General features: G+C 39.8%; 1 protein-coding gene across 2 annotated transcripts in view; it reads left to right on the top strand.

The window, feature by feature from the left end:
* Window positions 1-212: 212 nt before the first annotated feature.
* Window positions 213-24,566, top strand: part of LOC145771864 (kinesin-like protein KIF15-B) — a 35,399-nt gene continuing 11,045 nt past the window's right edge. For both annotated transcript variants that reach the window (XM_082583609.1, XM_082583610.1), the window contains exons 1-18: window positions 213-384; window positions 2,940-3,016; window positions 13,895-14,036; window positions 15,092-15,274; window positions 15,833-15,944; window positions 16,350-16,573; window positions 17,376-17,543; window positions 17,994-18,069; window positions 18,354-18,616; window positions 18,856-18,960; window positions 19,451-19,547; window positions 19,634-19,748; window positions 19,959-20,121; window positions 20,941-21,037; window positions 21,422-21,627; window positions 21,819-21,924; window positions 22,001-22,107; window positions 22,626-22,844. In XM_082583609.1, coding sequence (XP_082439735.1) covers window positions 217-384; window positions 2,940-3,016; window positions 13,895-14,036; window positions 15,092-15,274; window positions 15,833-15,944; window positions 16,350-16,573; window positions 17,376-17,543; window positions 17,994-18,069; window positions 18,354-18,616; window positions 18,856-18,960; window positions 19,451-19,547; window positions 19,634-19,748; window positions 19,959-20,121; window positions 20,941-21,037; window positions 21,422-21,627; window positions 21,819-21,924; window positions 22,001-22,107; window positions 22,626-22,844 — 2,628 coding nt within the window. In that variant the 5' untranslated portion in view covers window positions 213-216. The remainder of the gene's footprint in view (window positions 385-2,939; window positions 3,017-13,894; window positions 14,037-15,091; window positions 15,275-15,832; window positions 15,945-16,349; window positions 16,574-17,375; window positions 17,544-17,993; window positions 18,070-18,353; window positions 18,617-18,855; window positions 18,961-19,450; window positions 19,548-19,633; window positions 19,749-19,958; window positions 20,122-20,940; window positions 21,038-21,421; window positions 21,628-21,818; window positions 21,925-22,000; window positions 22,108-22,625; window positions 22,845-24,566) is intronic.

The following is a 24,566-nucleotide window of genomic DNA, read 5'->3' as shown; positions in this document are numbered from 1 at the left end:
GGCCTGCGGTAGATCTTTCTTATTGAAGTAGGATATACAATTATACATTCCCTGTTTTTACTCCTGTATGCTGAGTACGCATGCGCATTGTTGAAAATATATGGAATGTTTAGTGGGATCATCGTTTACCTTTCCCAAGTTCCCTCTGCATGTTTAAAATCATGTTAACTTCTTTTATTCAGCATACTTTTGCTAGTAGAATATTTATTTGTTTTAATGGATAGTGATTCAATAAAAGTGTTTGTTCGTGTAAGGCCGCCAGCACTTAACTTAGAACGGGGGTCTTGTTTGGAAGTTACATCGCCCACAAGTTTGATCACACGAAACAAGAATGACCCAAAAGAATTCACATTTGATCATGTTGTTGACCAGTATTCTACACAGGTTAGTTGCTTATTGTTGATGGTCCGATACGTGACAATGCATTGAAGAGGGACACAGCAACTTTTATTTTGTGTGTTGTGAGAATAGCACGATGTAAGATTGTAAGCATAGGTGAAAATTACCTTAAGCTAGAAACTAGTTACCATATGTAATAAATAAGGCTTTTGTTGCTATGGTTACTGTGCACCACTCAAGCATGTCATCATATGCTCAATTAGTCTTACAAAACATAAGGTCACACATTAACATAAACAGTAAACACATGGACTCAGCATCAATCAAAAGAACCGGAACCAAAAAGAACTATATAATATAATTGATAAAATTGTTTATTTAAAAATCAGTAATTGTTAATTGTAATTTACTTGTTTACTATGGGTCCAATCACTCTGCCACACTAGGCTAGTATTATAAATGACAGCTCCAAAACAAAATTTGACCGAATGAACCTGAACAAACAGTTGTGAGGCAACCATTTCATAACATACAATTTTGTTCAGCCAATGTAGTCTAAGTCAGTGGTTCCCAACTCATGGGTCGCGACCCAAAGTTGGGTCGCCTGATAATTTTTTTGGGTCGCTTGTTTTTCAGGCATAGGCTATTGTATCTTGAGCGAAAAAAATAACAATAAAAAAAATTTAAAACGTGAAGAGATCGATCACAAAACTGGAAAATACAAACACAAGTCATGAAGCGTTTCATGTCGAGACATCGGAAAGCTTTGTAGCATAATTGTAGTGCAAGAAGTTTTAACAATTTTCGCTTTTATTATTGTTATTATTATTATTAAATGTAAACCCAACAAAAATTTCAGTCTCAAACATAAACTAATTTGACAAAGTTACGGGATATATATTGTAACGTGCACTTATATGTCACGAACGCTATGTCGGACAAACCATGACAAAGTTTTCCACACATTGGACCACGCATAGTCTGGTGTGATGAAAGCCCAAGTGCTGTAGGTTATATGGACTTATTGCTTTCTCCGCAGAGAGGCATTTGCTGCAAAAAAGCTGTCTCAAGAGCAGCACGAAGTGTTGAATGATGTGAAGTGTGTAAACTTCATCAAAACAAGTCCACTAAATCGGCATTTGTTTTCGTCTTTGTGGATTCTGATTATTATCAAGCATTGCTGTTGCACACAGAAGTGCGATAGTTGTCACGAGGTCGTGTCCTGAAGCGAGTTTGTAATTTGCGAGAGGAGATTGCTATCTTCCTGAGGCAACAGAACTGTGTGAGATTAACTGAGAAGTTTTTGCAAGAAGATTACAAGGCAAAAGTTGCTTATCTTGCCGATATATTCGACTCTCTCAATTCTCTAAATTTATATATGCAAGGCAACGGTTTTACGGTGATTGATCGCGCCGCAAAAGTTTCTGCTTAACACAAAAAACTCATATTCTGGAAAAGTTATGTCACCAGAGATGAGTACGATATATTTTCTCAGCTAACGCAATATATCTCTGGCAATGAAGTTGATATTAAGCAAACGATAATAATTAGACACCTGGAACCTGGAACAGTTTGCCAAAAAGTTTGTGCACTTCCTACTATGGAGAATCTCTAACACGTAATAACCAAAATGATTGGATAATTGATCCATTTGTTGGAAAAGATCTGCCTCAACTTCCCATTCATGTTGTAGAACAGTTTATGGACATAACGACAGAAGTAGCAAACCGTAGTTCTTTTGCGTCCTTCAAAGACAAATACCCCAAAGATTCTGCAAACATCCACTTTTGGGCTTCCATGTGCAAAGTGTTTAGCAGGCAAAGTATCCCACAGTTTCACAATTGGGGATTCAAAAACAGATTCCATTTGCAACAACTTGGCTTTGTAAGATTGGATTTAGCGCCATGTGTGTATTGAAAACTGAACAGCGAAACCGGCTGGAAGTTAAAGCCGACATGCGGCTAATCCGGCTATGCCTAAGCAAAATAACGCCTCGATTTCAAAAGCTCACTGACAGCAAACCAGCCCAGCTAGCTCATTAGTGATTTGATAAACATATTATTTTCGGAAAAAGTTACTGCTTTTGTAGTGCTGTTTGTTTGCAACACAATCTTGTATGGCTTTTAAAATAATACGACAATTTGCTTGGGTCGCAAGATTTTACCGAACTGAAAATTTTTTAAAAATGGGTCGCCTGAAAAACGAGTTGGGAACCACTGGTCTAAGTCATATCTTCTTTTGGCAAATAAAAATTTACTTCAAGAAATATATACTCAATTTCCAGTACAATTGATAATCTTAAGTAATTCAACTGTATTGCTCATAATTGCAACAGCATGAAAGCAATCTTCGTTCAAAAAATGTAGCATAAAATAATGATTTTTTGAATGTAGATAGTTCATTATGCTTTTTCAATTGTGAGTGATAGAGTTCAATTATTTGAGCATTTTTGATGGTGTTAGATTTTAAAAATTTGTCATTTGCATGTTGGAAAATATAACTGTAGTGCTGGTTTGCTATTTGACTGGATGCCAATATCAATAATCTCTATTGAAAGTTTATGGCTAGACCTTGTTTGCAAATTATTTTTGTATCTTTAGGAGACGGTGTTTGATTTCGTTGGGAGAAGAATCGTTGATGGTTGCATTGAAGGCTATAATGGAACAATATTTGCTTAGTAAGTTTTGGTGAATTCAACCTCCGGTGTAAGACTGTTTCAAACGAAACATATTTCCACAAAAGAAAATTATTTTGCTCTGAGTTGTCGCAACAACCCAAATTTTTTAGTGAGTACCCTTGTGCCATGACCCTAGAAGAATTACAAACTACCAGGATTGATTGGTTTAAACCGGGGCGGTTTAAACCGCCCGGTTAAAACTGGTTAAAACCTGGTTAAAACCAGGCAGTTTTGACCACCTATTACTGGTCAAAACCCCTTTAGTGTATGAAATGAATTAAGTTGCTTTTCAATTGAATTAAAATATTATCCTCCATGTTTAGTAATGATGTTCAATTATATTTTGTTTTGATCAACAATAACCTAAATGCTGGATTTGGAACAAAAAATATTCAATTTCTCTGTTTATTTTTGATATATATTTCAATCAGTTGGTTATTTTAATTATTGAGAAAATTCAAATTCTAAAAACAAGTTTCTGATGAACCAAAAAATGCTTGGTAGAACGATGAACCATTTGCACAGCCAACTGAAGCACAAGAATTTATTCCAACAAATTTTTTTTTTTTTGAAAAACATTTGCCATCAATTTTGCCATAAAATTTGCACAACATTTGCCCTCCCGTTGCGTAGCACATAAGACGTAGCACGACATGTAATTAAGGTAGTAGTCTTAACGCTGTTTGATGTCTTGTTTTTGGAGGCGCTGAAACAAGAGAAAAATCCAAGATAAATATAATCTTTCATACGAATTTTACCGGAATGGCCCGTTTCGGCGAGTCCGATTCGGCGAGTCCGATTCGACTAGTCCGATTCGGCGAGTTCCCTATTCGGCGAGAGCCTTTTTCGGCGAGTGCCCTATTCGGCGAGTTTTTGAAATTTTTAAAAGGAAATTATCGGGTACCGTAGCCTAATTACAATTGCCGTTTTTACATCGTTTTAACGTCGCTAAACGTTGAAATCGTGCAGAAAGGAATAAAAAGAAAATGTTTGAACTATTAAATTAAAATTCGTCATGTCAGTTCAATTATTTTTATTTCTGACCATCATATGAAAAACAATACACGTCAACATAGCAAAGGTAGTAGCGACAAAATACGAACGTTAAAACGTGCTTGAATTCGTCATGTCAGTTCAGTTGTTTTTATTTCTGATCATGATATCAAAAACAATTCACGTCAACATAGCAAAGGTGTAGAAAAAGGTAGAAGCGACAAAACGCGAACGTTAAAACGTGCTTGTGACCGAAGTAAGTTATTGAGTTGAAAGAAATTTGGCAAGGTTGCATCACCTTCAGAAAAATTTAAGATATGAAGAAAAAATAAAACAAAGAAAATGTTACAAAAAAAATAATGTTTATGTCTATAAGTTAGTACTTCTAAATAGTTAAAATTAGAGATGTACCGATATATCGGTATCGGTGATATCGGCCATTTTTTGAGTATCGGCATCGGTATCGGCGAAATTTGGCCGATACTGTGGCCGATACTAAACGTGTGAAAAAAGGCGTTTTCTGCGTATTTTCTGCAGAAGCAAAGATATAGATTTTTTAAAGTAGTAACTAACGTCAATGTCGTCACATTGAAGTAGAAAAATAACACCCTGATCAAATTTTTGATACCTCACACTCCCATGACTTCATGGGCTCACCTTTTGGCATTGTTTGCTTACAGTGATTCTTTCACTCAAACAAAACGTTTTGTTTCAGCAGTTTTGCGTTGTTCGATTCTTAAGTTGTGAAGGAGACTCAATTTCTCCAATGTTTATCATTTGTGTTTCTTTTTTACTCTCAGCAGAGGATAAAACCAGGCCAAGACTACCCAGTACCCAGGTGGCGGAAATGTGTAGTTTTGCATCGTTTTTGCATTGCTGGACGTTTGAGGGACCCGTGTGGCTTGGTTATTTTTGGTGGGCTGGTTCTGTCAGTTTGTGATTTGGTTTCCGCCTTTCGTTGTGGTGGACTCACCAGGCTTGAACAATGTCGTGGCGGATTGTGTGGGCTCGGGGTGGGGGCGGTGGGACTGCGAATCCTCACTGACCTAATCAATAAGTGGTCTTGTTGCGCTTGGGATGGCGGCCTCATTGTGGGGGGAAGTGTCCTTCCCTGCTGTCGGCACGGGGCTGGGCGCTTACTGGTGCGGCGGGCTGTTGCGATTCGCTGGCCATAATGGTGTGGCTTCCACACTAGCCATTTAGACCATCCAATCAACTTGTTTCTCGGCAGCCGTTTTGTAGCAAGAATTGACATCGACAAGAATTGAAATGGCTAGTGTGGAAGCTGCATCGTTGTGGTTGGCGGGTCGCGGCAGCTCGCTGACGCTGTACTGGTGAGTGCTCAGCCTTGTGCTGGTGGCCGGGGGGGACGCTCCTTTCTTCGCAATGAGGTTGTCATCTTGGGCGCAATGGGACCATTTTGATTGGTTTTTTGAGGATTTGTGGCCCCATTGCTTTCTTTTTGGGCCTACTTATTCTGCTGTGACATTGTTTGGGCTTGGTGATTTTGTTGCGGCTAAGGGTGCAAGTTGAATTGCCGACTGGTGGAGCCGGCTTGCTGGGGGCAGCCGAGTTGCACAGGTTTTTTGAGCGTTTGGCGGGGTGGGAGCGATGCAGAATTGTGCATTTTTGCTACCTGGGTAGTCTTGGCCTGGCAAAAGCTTTTCAACCAAACGACAAGCGCCCTTAGGTTGCACATTACTTGTCGAGTAGTTTTTGTACGACTACACAAATCACTTGGTTTACATTTTACATCTTATTATCAATTATGATAGCCTTATTTGGAGAGTTTGCGCAAACATTTTATTAATTTTTCAGAAATCCCAATTATGATGTAATGTTTCTTCCCTTATACCCCAATCCTCAATTACGGTGGCCTTTCATTACTAAAACCTACTATTATGACCAGGGGCGCCGGAACGATTTTTGACTGGGGGGGCAAGATTACGAAAAAAGGGCACTTTTGTTTAGTAAAAGGCCAATTTTTTTTCAAGTTTTAAGATAAGATATAGCGATAATGCTAATCTATCAGCTCACTATGTATTGAGTAATGATAGCCTACAAGTGTCCGGTATACAAAAAAGGACATCACGCTATGTTATAATGATGTAACCTACTGCCAAGCCTTAAAGCAGCCGGCGGCCATGGCCGCTAAGTAGTGCTTGAATGACCGCCAGTGCTACCTCTTCAATCGGCCAAGTTTGGCCACCCGGTAGGCCAAGATGGCTGCCAAAAAAACGAGTTTTAAGGCCTCTTACCTTTGTTGCAAAATTTTGTGCCGTAAATATTACTTTGAGGAAAAAATGAAAGAATATAATTTAGCTAAAAGCGAATAGCAGAAATTGTTATATTGCAAAATGTGCAGTAACTTACATGACTTTAAAAGGGCACCATTTCCCCCCCTGCCACTCCATCTGCAGAAAAATTGGGGGGGCAGGGGGGGCATCTGCCTCCCCGCTTCCGGCGCCCCTGATTATGACACAGCAATATGGTTGAGATTGGATTCTTGAATCTTTAATAAATTATGCCAATCCAAAGTTTTTTTTAACAGTTTTATGCAAATAAGGTAAAACTTAGCATTTGATATATTTCCTTGCAAATACCAAAATTGCTTCTTTTTGTAACACCAAAGTATCGGCCAAAATATCGGTATCAGTATCGGTATCGGCCTAAAAAAGTGATATCGGGATCGGTATCGGCCAAAATATTGGTATCGGTACATCTCTAGTTAAAATCATAGGCGCCTAACTATTTTTTTGGCCGTGGGGGCGAAAGCGTGTTTCATCAGCAGCAACGTAAATTCAGCGAAATGTCACGCAGATGGATGACGTAATTATGTCATCACTAGGGCCATTTAAAGTCATTAAAGTCATATTTTTGTCTATGCATCAGTAAGTCGTGAAATCAAATTTAACGCAAAAACCGCATCCCTATGAGGTATATTAAAAAAGTTATGAAGTCATATAAAGTCATATTTTCCTGGTTAGGTCATATATCAGCTTGTTAAGTTATATAGTCATATTTTTGAGTTATAAAGTCATACCGTTGTATACTTTAAATAAAAAATACCAATTTAAGCGGTGAAGCAATTAAGCACAAGAAAGTAAGGCAATTTCTGATTGAACGAAGGCAAACTGTAGGATTAGCCTACATAACACTTACAGTCACACACCTATATTTTATGAGGTCACACATTGAGGTCAACTTAATACTCAAAATGGAAAGTTGTACGTACACCATCAAAGAGGCCCATGCTGATTTAAATGCCCTTGATTTCGGAAAAGATCCGCTTGAGCTCAAAAATTACATTAAGAAGCGATTAGACAAAAACGATGTGAAACAAATTATGGAGGTACAAAGACAAGACATTTCACCAGCGCTTTATGCAAAACTGCAGAAGTGTCAACCCACGTCAGCGTCTGTGGAGCGCTCATTTTCCTTACTAAAGTCATTTTTACATCCAAATCGTAACTTTAAAGACTCTAATATTCCACACTACATGAAACTGTACTACAACAGTGGTTTAAAATAAAAATGGATGTGTGTATTACTGTTATGTTGCGTATGTTTTACTCTTTAGTTCCGTGAGTGACGTTGTTCGTATGTAAAAATGAACGATTTTGACATAAGGTCATATAAAGTCATATTTTCCAAAAAATAAAGTCATATTATTGATTTTTTAAGGTCATATAAAAATGGCCCTAGTCATCACACTAGGATTGCTTTTATTGCCACACTCGGAGTTATCGCTACGTTCGACCTGCCGTTAATTATTATAAACAAAGCTCGACCAAAACACATGCTATGCGTCTGCGTTGGCTAGCGGTTGATGGACTGCGACTCTTTAAGCTAAGCACAACAAAAAGTTTAGCAACGAACTAGATTTATTAGCATGAAACAAGAGACGAAAAGATTTACTAAAAGGTATACTGTAAATGGAATGAAAATACTAACTTGATCATATGCTTGAAAATATACCTGTTGAAAGTAAAACCATTCATGTTTACATCAATTCAACAGCACGTCACCTTTAATAAATTTAAAAGTTGCTGACATCCGTAAACAGCCCTTGAAAAATAGTTACAGAGAGACGTTTGATTAAGTTTTCGACTTGACATTGCTCCCTTTTCGCTACAATATCGCAACTTATGGCTGACCACTGACCAGCTTTCAAGTTTCAATTCGCTGTAATACGCTCGTTTCCGTGTTGCAAATGAAACAAAAGATGCGCATATTCCCCGCCTTTGATCGGGTTTCTATGGCAACGGACGTGTGTGCGCCATGCAGTTTGCGCGAGTCCGTTGTTGTGTTGATTATGCCGCTTGTGCGACTGTGGGCAGTGCGGTTTGTACCAGCCCTTGTTACGTTGGTTAGTGGTAACCTCGGGCCGAGACTTCAAGTTCATTTTCACAGCAACCGATTCACTGCCGCGACAATTCTCTGCAGAGGTTTCGACTTTCGAAAGCGACAGCGAGGCTGTTTGCAAGCGCATTAAGTTAAACGCACGCTGCGTCAACGTAGCAAATTATGTTGTTTTTGGGTGTATTCAACATCTGATGACATTGAATCGACGCAAAATGGTAGATTTTTGCTATGTCCCAGGCAGCAAAATCAGTCATTTTTACATTGATTCAACGTCTGCAGACGTTAAATCAACGTAAAAATGACAGATTTTTTTTTGTCTGGGGTGGGATTGTAGCATCGCTACTCGTTCTTGTGATTATTTACTGCGAAGCTGTTGCGGTTTGCATTTAAAAATGTTTTCCTGCTGCCGATCGCTAGTTTATCTATTGTTTTATGTATCAATGCCGCATAAAAAGTTGCTCCCACGCGAAAATATGCGTGGGGGCCTGGTCCCCACGGCTTAAGCGCCTATGGTTAAAATGATTAGTTTGGATCAACAAATGTGTGACCTACACTCCTACAGCTTAGATTGAAAGGAAATTATCGGGTAGGCTACCGTACTAGCCTAGTTAGCTATCCCGACCAGCAAAAATTTGTTCCAAGAACCCAGTTAGCCTAACAGTTCATTTTTACATTGTAGTAACAGAATGAAAAGGCTAACCAAGTGTGTGGCCTATCGTTTTAACGTCGCTAAACGTTAAAATCGTGTAGAAAAGGGTGCTTTTGCTGACTAGGATACGTTGAAACTGAGAAACATTCACAGAAGCCCTACTATACGTTGCATTTTTAAGATAATGTATTCAGACGTTGAATCAATGTACAAATGAAATGTTATGCTAAATGGGCAAATCGTAGGGCTTCTGTGAATGTTTCTCAGTTTCAAAGTATCCTAGTCAGCAAAAGCTCCCTTTTCTACACGATTTCAATTTTCAACGTTTAGCGACGTTAACACGATAGGCCACACATTTGTTTAGCCTTTTCAATCTGTTACTACAATGTAAAAATGAACTGTGTTCTTGGAACAAATTTTTGCTGGTCGGGATAACTAGGCTACGGTACCCGATAATTTCCTTTCAATCCAAGCTGTAGGTCACACATTTGTTGGTCCAAACTAATCATTTTAACTATTCAAAAGTACTAACTTATAGACATAAACATGATCTATTTTATTTTATTTTTGTAACATTTTCTTTGTTTTATTTTTCCTTCATATCTTAAATTTTTCTGAAAGTGTTGCGACCGTGCCAAATTTCTTTGAACTCAATAACTTACTTCGGTCACAAGCACGTTTTAACGTTCGCGTTTTGTCGCTTCTACCTTTTTCTACACCTTTGCTATGTTGACGTGTATTGTTTTTGATATCATGATCAGAAAGAAAAACAACTGAACTGACATGACGAATTCAAGCACGTTTTAACGTTCGCGTTTTGTCGCTTCTACCTTTGCTATGTTGACGTGTATTGTTTTTCATATGATGGTCAGAAATAAAAACAACTGAACTGACATGACGAATTTTAATTTAATAGTTCAAACATTTTCTTTTTATTCCTTTCTGCACGATTTCAACGTTTAGCGACGTTAAAACGATGTAAAAACGGCAATTATAATTAGGCTACGGTACCCGATAATTTCCTTTCAAAAATTTCAAAAACTCGCCGAATAGGGCACTCGCCGAAAAAGGCTCTCGCCGAATAGGGAACTCGCCGAATCGGACTAGTCGAATCGGACTCGCCGAATAGTAGCAGACCCGAATTAGTAGCAGACTCGGTATTGGCGGCCATTAATGAAAGTTCAGGCGGCCATATCCGCCAGCTATTTTGAGGCATGCATATCAAAATGGTCACAACTCACAACTGCTTTTATATTTCCTAAATAGCCCATAGCCCGCCCAGGTAGCCGACCATTCACTACATAAAAATATTTTTCTGGGTTTTAACCGGTTTAAACCTAGTTTTCACCGGTTAATACCAGATTTAAACCGCTTAGTGGTCAAAACCAGTTTTGACCACTTAGAGATCAACCCTGCAAACTACTCGGGTTCAGAAGTGTTCTGCAGCAGATTTTGATCATTTTTTGATGTGTGTCTCTCTTATGAACTCCTTGCATGTGTTAGACACAATTTGTATGCCATTCTCTTTGTTTGATTTATTTCAATTGCTGAGAAAACTGTCATATTAATAATTTCTTGCATCAAATTTAAACCTTGATTTGATGTTAATCCAAGGATTTCTTCAACATCAAGATTCTGAGATACCGGAATGGCCCGTTTCGGTGAGTCCGATCCCTTAACGTGGGATTTTTTCAATTTTTTTTTTAATTATTGGGTGCCGTAGCCTAATTATCATTGCCGTTTTAGGGTTTGGGGTTAGGGTTAGAGGTTAGGAACTCACCGAATTGGACTCACCGAATAGTAGCAGACCCCTGAGATACGATAACAAAATTTTGATATTTTTCCAAAAGTTACAGAGTTGATTACACATTGGCCATCAACTGACAAGATTTTACTTTGCTACCCTTCATACAACACAGTCATTCAAACTAAGTAAAACAAAGCAACCAGGAACGGCTTTGATGTTTATTTACCGTCTGCAGACGTTGAAACAATATAAAAAGATGGGATTTGCTTGTGCGTCATGCAAGAAAAATGCAGATTAATTTTGGTTTGTTAGTGAACCAAACGATCATCGCACTAATGGCTGTCCTACTGTTGGATGCAGTGGTGTTGACCAGACAGACCAAACACTATACTGCACTAGTACACTTACATCACCAGCCTTCCAAATTAACATGTTTACTGAGGCAAAATCACTCTGGCAAAAATTAAATACAAAATCACAAACTCAGTTGCCGACGTGAATGTGCGAATAAGGAAATGGCATCGACAATTGCCAAGTATAATTTTTGAACACATTTATTTGCGATGATTCAAACAACATTTTCAAGTGTAATGGTTTCTTGGCAATTTGAACTTTATGCGCTTGTTTAAGCAATATGCAAAGCTCAAGAGACAAAACAGCTACTTCTTGGAACGTAGTATTCACTGCAGTCAGCAAAAAAAGCTGTTTCAAGCGATCAATGTTTTGATTTTGCGTTCTTATAACGTCAAATTTTATGATCGTTGCCGTCGATCTTAAATTATAGAGGCCCCATAAAACAATAATGTAAAGTTGTCTAGTCTAAGAAATGATAACAATACTAAACGTCGTTTACGCAGCAACATTTCTACGTTTGATTCAAGAACGTCATGAGGAGTCTTAATTGCACATTTCGCAGACCTATAGTTGTGTTTGAATCTTGAATTTGGAGGGGTTTATTGAAATAGTTTACAAGTTTGAATTTGAAATGAGAGAATGTGTTTAAAACTTATTTGTGTGAAGTATTTCTCGTTCTTTTTATTTTTTTATTGAAATATTTACAATCCTTCTGATAACAGCAGAACCGCTGCTGGCGTAACAAAGCTTCGATGACACAGAGATAACGCGATGAGTCTCAAGGAATCGTTTTATTTCTGAGTTCGAATTGCAGAATTTAGAACACCAATTTTTGAATTGGCGTTTTTTACAATGAATAGATTTTGAATTTGGAAATAAAAATGAATGTGTTAATGTTATGTAGCGAAACTTATTTTGTGCGGAGGTATGTAAAACACTTTTATATTCAAAGAAAAAGGGCAAGTATTTACGTAATTTAAAATTGGCAAATTTCAACAATTTATTTTCTATTGTACAACAACAAGGGTGAACTCATGGTAAGATTTCGTCACAGAGGTGAACTGCGGAGATACTGAATAGTTGTTACTTTGATGTTGAGAAAATCACCGATTTGACGTCATAATGTATATACAATTATACATAACGTTTTTGCTAAAACGGAGAAAATTGAAAGCCATCAATCGCTATTAAGGGGGCAGTTCTACTTAGAAAAAAAATCAATTTTTTTATTTTATTGATATATATATATATATATATATTGGAATTTTGTCGTAGATTCCGAATATGCAGTCAGTTTTTACCTATTTGCCCTCATTAGGCTTCAACAGAAGGTTTTCTGAACACACCGCAGTTTAAAATGTGAATAAAAATTTGCATTTTTGTGAGAATGTTAGTTGTAAGATGTTTTGTATTTTCTGGTGGCCACTGATATATTTAATTTGTGTATGTGTAAACTCAGTATTTTGTTCATTATGTATATTTTACTTGTTGTGAATGGACATAGAAGAAAAAAAGTCACATTTAAAGTCAAAGGCATAAATGTACCTAATTCTATTTTTCAAATGCGATTTACTCAAAATTATGTTTTTGTGCACTAAAAATGTTTCTTCTAGAAAACTACTTCTCAGAATTGGCTAAAATTTTTAACAGATGTACACTGTACAGTAGGCCCTTACGGACATAATGATTGAGTTTTGTTTCAATATTCAGATTAATAAATATTTTATTACGGTACCAAATCCTGAAGTCAAATTTGCTCTCGATGCATAGCAATCATGAAATTTTTTACATTAAAAAAAAAATAAAAGAGTTAAAAGAAATCCCCTCTATCAATTTATGGCTAGGATACCCTACTAGATCACCATGCAGTTTGAAGTCCCTACCTCTAGCCATTTTTCGAGTTTTTAGGGCTACAATGGAGACAATCGGTTGATTTTATGTATATACAAATTCAAAATGGTATAAACCCTTAATAGATTGCCCCAGTCTAACAAAGTAAATATTTTTTGATAGCTTGTTTCCTCCTTTTTCCAGCAATATATGGTTTGTTGGGGTTTGTGGGTGAACTTTTGTGTGTAGATTGTTATTTATGACAAGTACGAAAAATGCGATTTTAAGTAGAACTGCCCCCTTAAGCATGGGGAAAGCTGCGGGTGGAAAGGTTATTGGGTGGAAAACGATTTATCAATTGTTCGCAACAAGTGAGTTTTTTAAAGAACGGCGAATGGCGAAATACAAACTGGCATAGACGTTGACAAATGATGACAACTAATTAGCCTACTTCGGTTATTTTTATCTATAAAAGAAACCTGTTGTGTCAAATAGCACGAAACGTGTGTAGCGAAATGTTTGATGGCAGGCGTTAGAACTTCGATCAAAGCATTTTCCCGCAGTGTTCAAAATGGCGGCGCGGACGCTTTAGGAATTTCTCGCGTGAAGCGTCGCTTTTTTTAGGCCTTGCCTTAAAGTACCTGGCCCTGTACCTGGCGCAAGAAAATTTACGTAAGTCGGCACTCTTATGGTTGCATCACGTGATGCTCCCCCCCCCCCCGATTGTTCCTCGACCTGATTTGACGTCCTCTCTCAGATTTTTTTGTAAGGCTCTGCATTTGTCTATTAGTGACGGCGCAAATCGAGCGGCAATGCCGCGAAAACGGCAAAGATCGCAGCCCTGTAAAAGACCTAAAAAGTATATATATTGTAAGTTGTGTTTATTCTTATCAAGTGGCACTTCCAATTTCAATATGGAAGATTATCTGCAATGTTTCAGTGGCCAAACTGGATCAGGGAAGACCTACACTATGCTTGGGGATTCTGGTGACTTCATCAACGATTTACCAGAAGACTTGAAAGGGATCATTCCAAGATCACTAGAATATCTATTTCAACTGATTGATCGAAAGTTTGAAACGGTACATTTAATATAGGGGTCATTCCATGGCTACTGGTACAGTCATGGAACCATATGTCGTAGATTCTTATGAAATTTCATATGTACAATCTCCGTGCAATTCTAAGAAAAGTGATTCCAATTTTACCGAAATCGACCCAGTACTTTTTGAGATATCGGCGATTGAAAATTGGCCCTTTTCAGGCATTTTCGTGATCGCTCATGCGTAAAAATTAACTGCAAATTTTGATTGACCAATTATGAAGGTGTTTCAAATGGTAACTTGAAAATTCCAATGCATATGAGTTATCCAAAGTAAGGAGATTCTGAAAAGATATATTGTTTGTTTGTTTTATATCACTACAGGCCACCAAGTGGCTAGTTTCACACATGACTATTTGTGATCAGTCATGCATGACGAAATTTTGATCGCTTATAGCAAAAAACACTCTACTTCGATTTTTCTGCAACTTGGCTTAAATGAAAGGTAATTTTCTTGGCTTTCTAGCTTCCAAATATGAAGTGGGATATTTGAGTAGAAATGAGGTAGTTCGCTGTAGTAAGTGTACCGTAATACTCGCCACTTGGTGGCCTGTAGTGATATAAAACAAACAAACAATATATCTTTTCAGAATCTCCTTACTTTGAATAACTCATATGCATTGGAATTTTCAAGTTACTATTTGAAACACCTTCATAATAGGTCAATCAAACTTTGCAGTTAATTTTTACGCATGAGCGATCACGAATATGCCTGAAAAGGGCCAATTTTCAATCGCCGATATCTCAAAAAGTACTGGCCCGATTTCGGTGAAATTGATATCACTTTTCTTAGAATTGCACAGAGATTGTACGTATGAAATTTCACTAATATCTACGACATATGGTTCCACGACTGTACCAGTAGCCATGGAATGACCCATAGTTTAAAAGCATATTATTTTTAGTTATTGTATTACAGTGCAGTACTTCTTTTGGTTTATCTTTACTTTACATGTGAAAACATTGCATTGAAATATTATTGGTTAGTTGCTCTCCTGTACCATCAGTTTTGTTCATGCAACTGTTGTGTTTCAGCATGGAGAAAGCCTTGAGTTCCTCTGCAAGTGCTCCTTCCTTGAAATTTATCATGAACACATCTACGATCTACTCGATTCCAACCGATCTTCGCCTCTCCAACTTCGAGAGTCCTTACAGAGGGGGATCTTTGTGGATGGGATTACCGAGTCGAGGGTGACCACTGCCTCACAGGCGTTACAGGTGACTGAGGTCATACAGAAAAGGCGTTCACCCATAAACTATTGCTCGGGTACAAGTTGGTAACACTGTGCTTCGTTGGAAAATGTTCTGCAAAGATCAAAGATGTTAACTGTTTTTGAATTAATTTTTTGTGGTAAACTCAAAAATGCAACCATTTTTTTCAATCCGGTCAAGTTTTTTCTCCATTGCACTTGCCAGTATACAGGCAGGCTTGTATACAGGCAGGTATACAGGCTTGCCAGTATGCCAGTATACAGGCAGCACAACTGACAACATGCATGCCTCAAATCTTACAAGTTTTTCAATCTTTATCGTTTATTGGTATGCTGGAATGTCACTTACTGTCACTTATTCCTCTTTTGGTTCCTGACAAAACATAAAATGTAACGGAACATGGATATTTTCATCAGCAAACACATTTGTTATTTCATCATAACTTGGGATGACTTTTTCAAAGCACGAAAACATTATTGAGTTGACGCAGTTGTGTTTGGCGGACTCTGCCACCAAAGATGAGATAACTTCCTAAAATCTCTCCTCCAATGCATTGGAACGCAGGTCCTCAAAAAAGGATGGAACATCCGGCATGTTGGTTCCACCTCAATGAACAGAGAGAGTTCGCGGAGCCATGCTGTCTTCTCAATTTGCGTCGAGTCTAAAGACAAAACCGGTAAAGTATTTTTTTACACAGTTGTGTGTTTTGTTGCACCACAATCACGTAAAACCGACCGATGCACGAAAAGCTTGCTCTGTTGAGCGGTCAATATGATATGCGCGGTTATCATGGGTAAAATTAACGCAAGAAAGTCAAGCTTTGTGCTGATCTTTAAGCATTTCTTGGTTTTCTTGCTCGGTTCAGCAGCATAGTTGCAAGCGAATCTATTCTAAGCATAAACAACATTAAAAGATGGCGTGGACCTTTTTTCGGCAATAAATCCAATTATGAAAATGTTGGGGTGCTTTTGTAACCAACCTTTTTGAACTCTGCATCGTTTTAGAACTCGAGCTCTACGTCATTATGACGTAAACGCGACGTTAGCTTGTTAACCTCGACCGTTTCATCTCCTTATGCCAGGTGAGGTGACAAAGGTTCGTAAGTCGATGCTCAATCTCGTGGACCTCGCCGGTTCCGAGCGGCAACGCGACACCGAAGCATCCGGGGCACGACTAAAAGAGGCGGGAAGCATCAATCGCTCCCTCAGCGTGTTCGGCAACGTCATAATGTCCCTAGCAGAGATCAACAAAGGAAAGACGCGTCACGTTCCATACCGGGATTCTAAGCTCACCTTTCTGCTCAGGGTTAGTGGGGTTCTTTCTACTCTGCTGCTCTCCAACCACTTCAGGCTTTGTAGGAAACTTGGTAGGATTTTTCAAATCAGTGATTGATTGAATCTTTACCTTCGGACTGGGAAAGCTTCTTTGAGACATAATCCTGGTTGTGTCGTGTACTTGTAGAGGCTTTGAATCACTGACGCAGCCCGGTCACCGAGATTGACAGATTGAAGTGTGTTATGTATTTTGGTTTATTTGCATTGAAACGATGAACTTTGTTTTCGTTTTCCTCAGGTCTTCTCTTTTGCTTTGTATTCATCCGCATGCTTTTGTTAACCAGCGCTTCTCGTTTTGAATTCAAGTATATTTTGGTGACACGCCCTTTTCACAGTACGGTACAGTTTCTTTCTTGTGAATTAAAATTCAAGTAGAAAATCTTTATATGACTCTAGTTGAATGAGGTAAAAACACAACCGAGTTATTTGACGACGAGGATGGGATTCGAACCCACGCGTGCAAAGCACAACAAAGAACACAACAAAGTGGTTTGATTGTTGAAGTCTTGTTGCCGAAGAATTATTCCATCCATTGGATGCCGATGAATGGAGAGCAGTCCTTAACGTGCTTTGCTCAAGCGCACACTCCGAGAGTCGAACCAGCGCCGCTTGATCTTGAAGCTTCCTCAAGTCACGCACGGACTCGCGATCAACACGATCAACTTACATGATCAAATCATACCATAATCAAAAAATAAAGAACCCAAAATGTAGATTCCAACTTCATATTGAACAAACGCTAGTGTCTACTTTTTGAACATTTCATGATGCAGGATTCCATTGGAGGGAATGCACGGACCTACGTCATCGCCAACGTCCATCCCAGCGCGTCGTGCTTCGGCGAGACCCTGTCCACGTTGTACTTCGCGCAACGAGCAAAACTGATCAAGAACCGCGCTCGCGTCAATGAAGACACGCAGGGAGACGTCATCGCTCTACAGGTGACGTCATAGTGTCGTCATTAGCAGATCGCGTCGTTTGTGTTGCAACAATTCTGAATTGTCGGGTGTTCCTCCAGGGGTACCACACTTGACCTGTAGACATTGAGTAGATTCGTTGGATGCGTCCCCAACCATGATATGGCAATAGTGTGCACTGTGCATGACATCAGCCATGAAACCTGGTTCCGACACCGTCCTTGTTCAATTTGCCTCTCTGTTGGTGCAATGTCTATCAGATGGAGTGGAGTAAAATATTTTTTCCATGAAATTTGACCTCTGAGTGACCTTTAGGAGTTATGGGTCACCTGGGTGTAAGTGACACGAATCTCAAACCATGCAAAAGTTGGTTTAAGGATCATACGCTACTTTTGGTACATCTGACTTTGATATGTTTGATTTAAAAAAACAAATTTTTTCACTCTACTTTAATGTTTATCTCGTTATTTGCAGAATGAAATCCAACGTTTGAAGCTCCTCCTCGGCAAACCAAAGTCCGTGGAATTATCGAACCTTTCCGAGCCACTCAGTGAGTTGGCTTACGTGTTGTTCGGATATTAGTCTCGCTTTCTCAACGACGATTAATGAAACAACAACGGTACCGATCTTGTCGGAAGAAAACGTATATTTAAAGCACGATTCGATTGCTCCCAAAGTGGCTAATGACAGTTATTATTATTATTATTACTTGTTTTCAATTAGTAACTACTCACAAAATAATTGAGACAGGCCATGAGAATGACGAATGATGAGACCTCCAGACCGGACTCTGGTGGGTGGTTTTATTTGTATTTTATTGGTTGGATTATGTAGATGAACTTGATGATTACCGGAGCAAGTTCTTCGAGGCGATGGAAGTTTGGAGGCAGGATGCGACAGAAATCGATGAACTGAACATGAAGCTCTCCTCCGTCCAGGGAGTCGTTAGGAAGTTGGAGAAGGCTCTCCTCAGTATGAGGATGATCATCAAGTTCCGCGACTCCTCCATCAATAAACTGAAGAAAGAGAATGGAAACACTGCAGATCTGATTGATTCTGAAGCACTGGAGAAGGAAATCGAATGTCTCAATGAGCATGTCAGTGGTTGTGTGGCAAGTGAAACTAATCAATTTTCCGAACGCGCCGGAGCCTAACTGGCAACTTGTGCTGGGACTGGTGCTTACGTTAATTATGTTCCAAACTTTACTATTGAAGATGTTTTATAATTACTAATGACGTAACCGTCAATCTCGGCTAGAGCGTCTCATTCCTATTGTTTTATCTCCTGACATCCATTGTGACGAGATATTCATACCGCACACATCGTTTCTCGCAGATCTGCAACTTCCCTCGCGCGGCAATGCAGGCACACAGGATAGAGGAGCTGAAGCGCTCAATTTCAAGACTTCAGTCCCTTCCCAACGCGCAGGCCTTCATCGAAGTGAGTTGCTACATCGGTAGAAGATTACTTGTCGCTGCCGATTGTTCTACTTGTCACAAGGCACGAACAAAAGTCGGTAAATATGCAGTGCGAACATCTCCAAGTGTATGACTGCCTTCATTTCACTGGCAGCCTGTTGGGCCAATCCCAGGTCCCGGAAAGAAGAACATGAAAGATAACATCAACAACCTGGGGCATGAAAGATAACATCAACAATCTGGAGCACACCACAGTTTGTTGTGATTCCCACCAGACACGCGCGTATGGTGACATTTGTGAATGTTCGAGAACTCTACTTCTCTTTACTCGATGATGCTTCCCCCATTAGGAATTCATTTGTGAGCGAACCCCACTCCTCTGTCGTTTCCCTCCCCTGCTTGCGAGACGTCGCCTTCGTGACGTCATAAATGCGTTGACAAACACGAGACACTGTTTAACTCGGGATTCGTCTGTCGGTTGCATCGTCTTTCTAAACTCATCTTTTCTTTAGTTTTCCACCAAACGCAAGCAATCCCTCATCGGGGATTTCAAGAAGTTGATCAGTGAAAGGCATCCCTCCCGGAATTCCTCACAACCCCTGACGCCAGGTATAACTTTATGGATGGTAGCATCCGTTGTAGTCAGGATTCCAACCGGAAAGATGCATGCCTAACTTTGGAATGTCACGATTCAGGAAACTTATCCATCGGAGCTAGCGGCAGTGAAAAGATGGCGATGAAGCTCCAAGCTCTCGGAACAGAGATGGATGACATCAAGAAGAACGCGGAGGAAGAATGTAACAAGCTCAGGTTGGTCCTCTTCAATTTATTGTGGATACATAGTTACATACTATAGTGATAAGATCGAAGGTTGACGGTTCGATTCCAGGCTTTAGTGACTTATTTGCTTATGTCATGAGCTTAAGAGCTTTATAAAGTCGAGTCTCACATCTCATCCTGGTTTGAGGTGCTTACGTCATCGTACCAGTGTCATTCATATCTAGCGCCACCTTCTGACAGGAGTGAAATCACCTCATTGACCTCAGCATTAGATTCGGCTAAGTTTGAGAAGGGAGAGTTGGAGAAGATGCTTAAAGCGTCGGAAGAGGGGGCCAGAGCACAGTTGAAACACTTGAACTTGAAGCATGACAACACGATTCGCGTCATCACCACTCCAAGGAAGGTGGGCAGCTTTTGTTTTGTAGGAAGTGGCGCTTTCTTGCAATAAATGGTTGCTATGTGCTGGTTGGTGCTGAGAAACTACGATGCATTTTTGTACATTTTGCACATTTTTCAATTGTGCTACAGTACTAATTTCAAGTTGGATCTCTTTGTTAAAAAGCAAAGTCTTAGTAAAGCGAACTGCTTGAAGGTTTAGTTCCATTACCTCGGTGTGTATCGAAACAAAGGAAGTAGATGTTATGACCTCTGCTCAGTTTGCTTTGTGTTATGATGTCATAATGACCTTCATTGTTGCACTTTGCAATGAATTGGTTTTGGCAGAAAATACTCACTGGAAATGTACAGTAGAAATGTATGTGCAGTTAGGTTTAGTGAGATCAAGTAGGGCGCCTTGTGCTGGATTGTGATGCGCATCGAGACGTGTATTGTGACGTTGGTGCCAATGTTTGCCCTCGCCTTCGCTGGGCTTGTCCAGGTGTTGTACCATGCTCTTAGTGTTGGCCCTCAGAAGCGCTTTCTTGGGGCAGCCTTGCTCTCTAAAAGTTAACAAGGTAATTATTGAATGATAAACATTTCAACCTGTTGGTGTGGTTTTCACTTTCAACGTTTCGCAAGTCAATGCGACCGACTTCTAGAGGTACAGCAGTTGACACGAAATCTCGAGCAAACTGCGTTGATTGATTTTAGACTTGGTTGAGACGTTAATTCGATGCCACTCAAGAGTTGTTTCAATATTGAAACCGGCGTTAAGTCAAAATGCTGTTTTTATGCTTTAAATGATTATATTTTATTAACTAATTGAAGTGTTGTGACCCTTCAGAGCGGGAAGAGACCTCTAGAAGGTGATGGGGTCGCATTCACCCCCCGCAAGCTACTCAAGAGACCTGGCGGGGATTCCTTTGATATGGACTGCCTCGGTAGGTGGTGGGATAATAATATTGTATGTTTTAACATAGCACTGTATCTATCGCAGAATGCGTTGCTCCTCAGCGCTTTACAAAGCAGACAGTGTCAGTGCAGCCGTATGGAGGCGCAACTGAGCACATTGTTACCCCAATCCATTCCATTGCTCAGTGCCAAGCAGGAATGAGATTCAGTATCACGTTTAAAAAGTCTTTGGTATGACCCGACAGGATATCGAACCCATGCCAATCGATTCAGAGACGGACGCACTGAGCCATTCAGCTGGTATCAATGTCAATTATAATAACTATGTGGCCCACATAGTGGGAACCCGCCGGCTTTGAATTACCGGATACTGATGTAATGCATCGTTGCAATGACGCAAATTAACGTTGCAGACGAGAACGTGGATCCACGTCACATGATCGGTGACGTGCACGATATCGATGATGACGTAAGCGCGGTCGCTTACAAGCTGGAGCTTGAGTCGGAGCGGGAGGAGAAGATGAGGATCGAGAAGAGGTGCCAGGAGGCAGAGAAGGAAAACATCAGTTTGAGGCAACGAGCGGCCGCAGCCCATGAGAAGCTTGAGGCCCTTCAAGAGGTACGTTCCGACGATCAATGGTTTCGTGTTCTAATCCCAGTACGCTTCAAATAACGAGCTTAAAATAAGCTGAACCCTCTGCAATCGTTGATCATCTAAGTAACGTTGAATAGATGTAGGGACACCACACCACCATGATGATGTATAATCTTTTAATTTCCAGTGAGTTTTGAAATATTTTGTTTGTATAGAAATTAGCCTCCCTTCAGAGAAGTGGTAAGGCTCGCGAGAAGAAACTAGAAAGCGACTTGACTGATTGCCGCAAGAAACTAGCAGCTGTCTCTGGCGACCATCAATGTGAGTCGTTGTTTCGCTTTCATCTTTGCATAGTATATCTTCGTTGCGATTTGAAGCTTTTGATTTTTGTTGTCAGTGAAAAGCGAAGAGGTGCGAGATTTGCGATTAACTCTGACGTCAGCGGACAAGGAGTTGGCTGAAAAGAAGCAAATACTGAAAGATCTCCAGGAGACTTCTCAGAAGGTTGGTGAAATGTTTGGGTGGTTGTATGTGTGAAACTGTTTTTAAAAGAATAACCACCGATGGGATGGTTGGCCACAACTCCTCGCTGGTTTTTTTTGCGTTTTATATCCTAGCTGTGCTTCAATCGCCGACCTCTAGATGTTCTTATGATTACACTCCGAATACACTCCTCCGTCATCAAATCGATGTTTTCATCTCTCATTTTTCGTATCTCTCTTTTTCGTATTCAGGCTTACGCCCTGTGGTTGAAGATTTAGTGGACGGGAAGGCGAGGAAGCCAATCTTCGTGTCCACCTTCAGACATGACTTTACCGGCACCCTTTCGAACCTCGTTCCAAGGCTTTCACTACTCGGCAATGCAGCCGAACATCTCTCTGATTTAAACAAATAACCTACAAAAGTATTTCAGTTTATTTGCCGTCTTTTACCGTTTATGAATGAGTTTGTACTCACCATGGTGTGCGGAGCGGGTTGCAGTTAGAATGTCAATCTATTCCTTACGACACATTTCTTTTCAGGAAACTTTGCACTTGCGACAAATAAGTTGCACTTTGAAGGAAGATTTTGCTTTGAAATCTTCGGAGGTTGAAAAGTTGGATCAGAGGATTGGGAGCCTGGAAGAGGACAATGAAAAGATGGCGGCTGAGTTAGACTTCACGAAGGAGCAACTGGCGGAAGCGAGCTCCCGGCTTAAAGACACTGAAGATGAGCTCACGCAAGTTCGAGCTAACTTGGAGGTAGAGTCTGTCTCGATGGGCAACACTAGTTATAAAAGCTTAGAAATGATCAAGTAATTCTGGTTCAACTTTCTGGGGTGTGTACACGTACAGTATATGAGCGACAACAACAAGCGGAAACGACACTTTGACAAACTGCTTCAGTTGTTCAAAGCCTCTACTTCTACAAGCAGGCAGCTTGTTTCAAGAAAATCACGAAATTAAGCTTTCACAGAGGCTTTCTGAGACAAAGATAAAATTCTGTAGATGTTTGTATTCTAAAATGCGAATATTTGTCTGCCTAATCTAAATGATGTAATGTCGGTGCCTTCCCTGCGAATGGGAATGCAAAGGTGTAGGTCTGTAGGAATGCATTGTTAATGGTATGCATGAACTACTACTGCTGTTGATTACCGACCTTGCGCTTGCAGTAGGCCATTGTTATGTCATCCTCGTTCATCATCATCATTAAAGGGCTAGGGACATGAAAAAAAAAATTTTCTACAAAAGTGATTTTCTGATTTTATACGTGGTCAATAAGAATTCCTGAAAAAAAAAAGTTTTTTTGAGCTGTATTTGGGGTGCTTTGAGGGCCTTCTATTTTCAATTTCCGATAGTTGACGATCCGACACGCGTGACTGCGTAAAGGCGACTGTTGAGCGATGACGTTTCACCGGGAATTCTCTCGCTTAGATGTCAGATCGCACTGCAGAAATAAGTAATTCGGACAAGCAGCAAGTCAAGTTATTTTGTTTCAACAACGTGGTATGGAGACATTACAAGATTTTAGCAGCGGTTCTGATGAAGAGGCTGAAGTATTTTGTGACTTTGGAAATGAATATCTTCCGATGCAATCTGATCACGACCATGTTCAACCGTACATGTTCGAGCCTTTGGCAAGCAGCTCAGAAGAGGAGGTTGAAGTATGTGAAGCAATGGATTCTGATATTGAGCTTCGAACGAACAGCTTAAACTGGTATGTTGTCAGCGTTTGCATTTTTACGTACTAAATTCAATTAGCATTACACAATATAGATAGGCTACCCATTGTAAACAAACATTTGTCTGCAGCCTATAAATGGCTTAAACTGTGGGAAAGGCAATAACTTTTTTCTGTGAAGCATTGCGCAATATTAGGCTACTCTATTTACTTTGAAGTTATTATTTAACAACACGTGGCCTTCTATAAACATTCCTTTTCAATCGATGCGACCAGTACGGTAATCAGCCCAAGCAATTCTATAAGTAGGCCTACCGGTAGTGGACTGCGTTACCCTCCAGGTTTCGGTCAAAGACCAGTTGTCAAATTGTGCATTTCGAGAGGTGTTTTAGCCTAAATAGACAAAGGGTAATGAAAAACTGACTTCAAAAATTATGACACTGTTCGTTGAGAATGTTTTGGTTAAAGAAGGTTCACAGCTTTGCCCTTTCCCTGGTTGAGACTTTGGATTGAAGCAGACCACCACTTACACCGATATCAAAACAGCGTTTATTTTAACACTACAGTACACAAGTGATATGCATGCCGTATGGCTATTGCAATTTAATTTTTTTTTATAAAATTACAGGTGCAAGTGCGACAACTGCGCCATCCTTCCAACAGTGGCGGAATGCAGGTGTTGCACCGAAATAGAGTGTATTGCCCGAAAAGTGAGAGAAGGACGGGAGACGTATGGCATCGAAATAAAGTGCATAACAGAGCACCCTGGGTTTCAGGCAGCCTGTCTCAATGTGGATGTGTTA

The sequence above is a fragment of the Aplidium turbinatum genome, chromosome 6 (genome assembly GCF_918807975.1).
Source record: "Aplidium turbinatum chromosome 6, kaAplTurb1.1, whole genome shotgun sequence".
In the NCBI taxonomy this organism is placed as follows: Eukaryota; Metazoa; Chordata; class Ascidiacea; order Aplousobranchia; family Polyclinidae; genus Aplidium; species Aplidium turbinatum.
The sequence above is the reverse complement of the archived record's forward strand: the minus strand, read 5'-3'. Positions and strand labels throughout refer to the sequence as shown.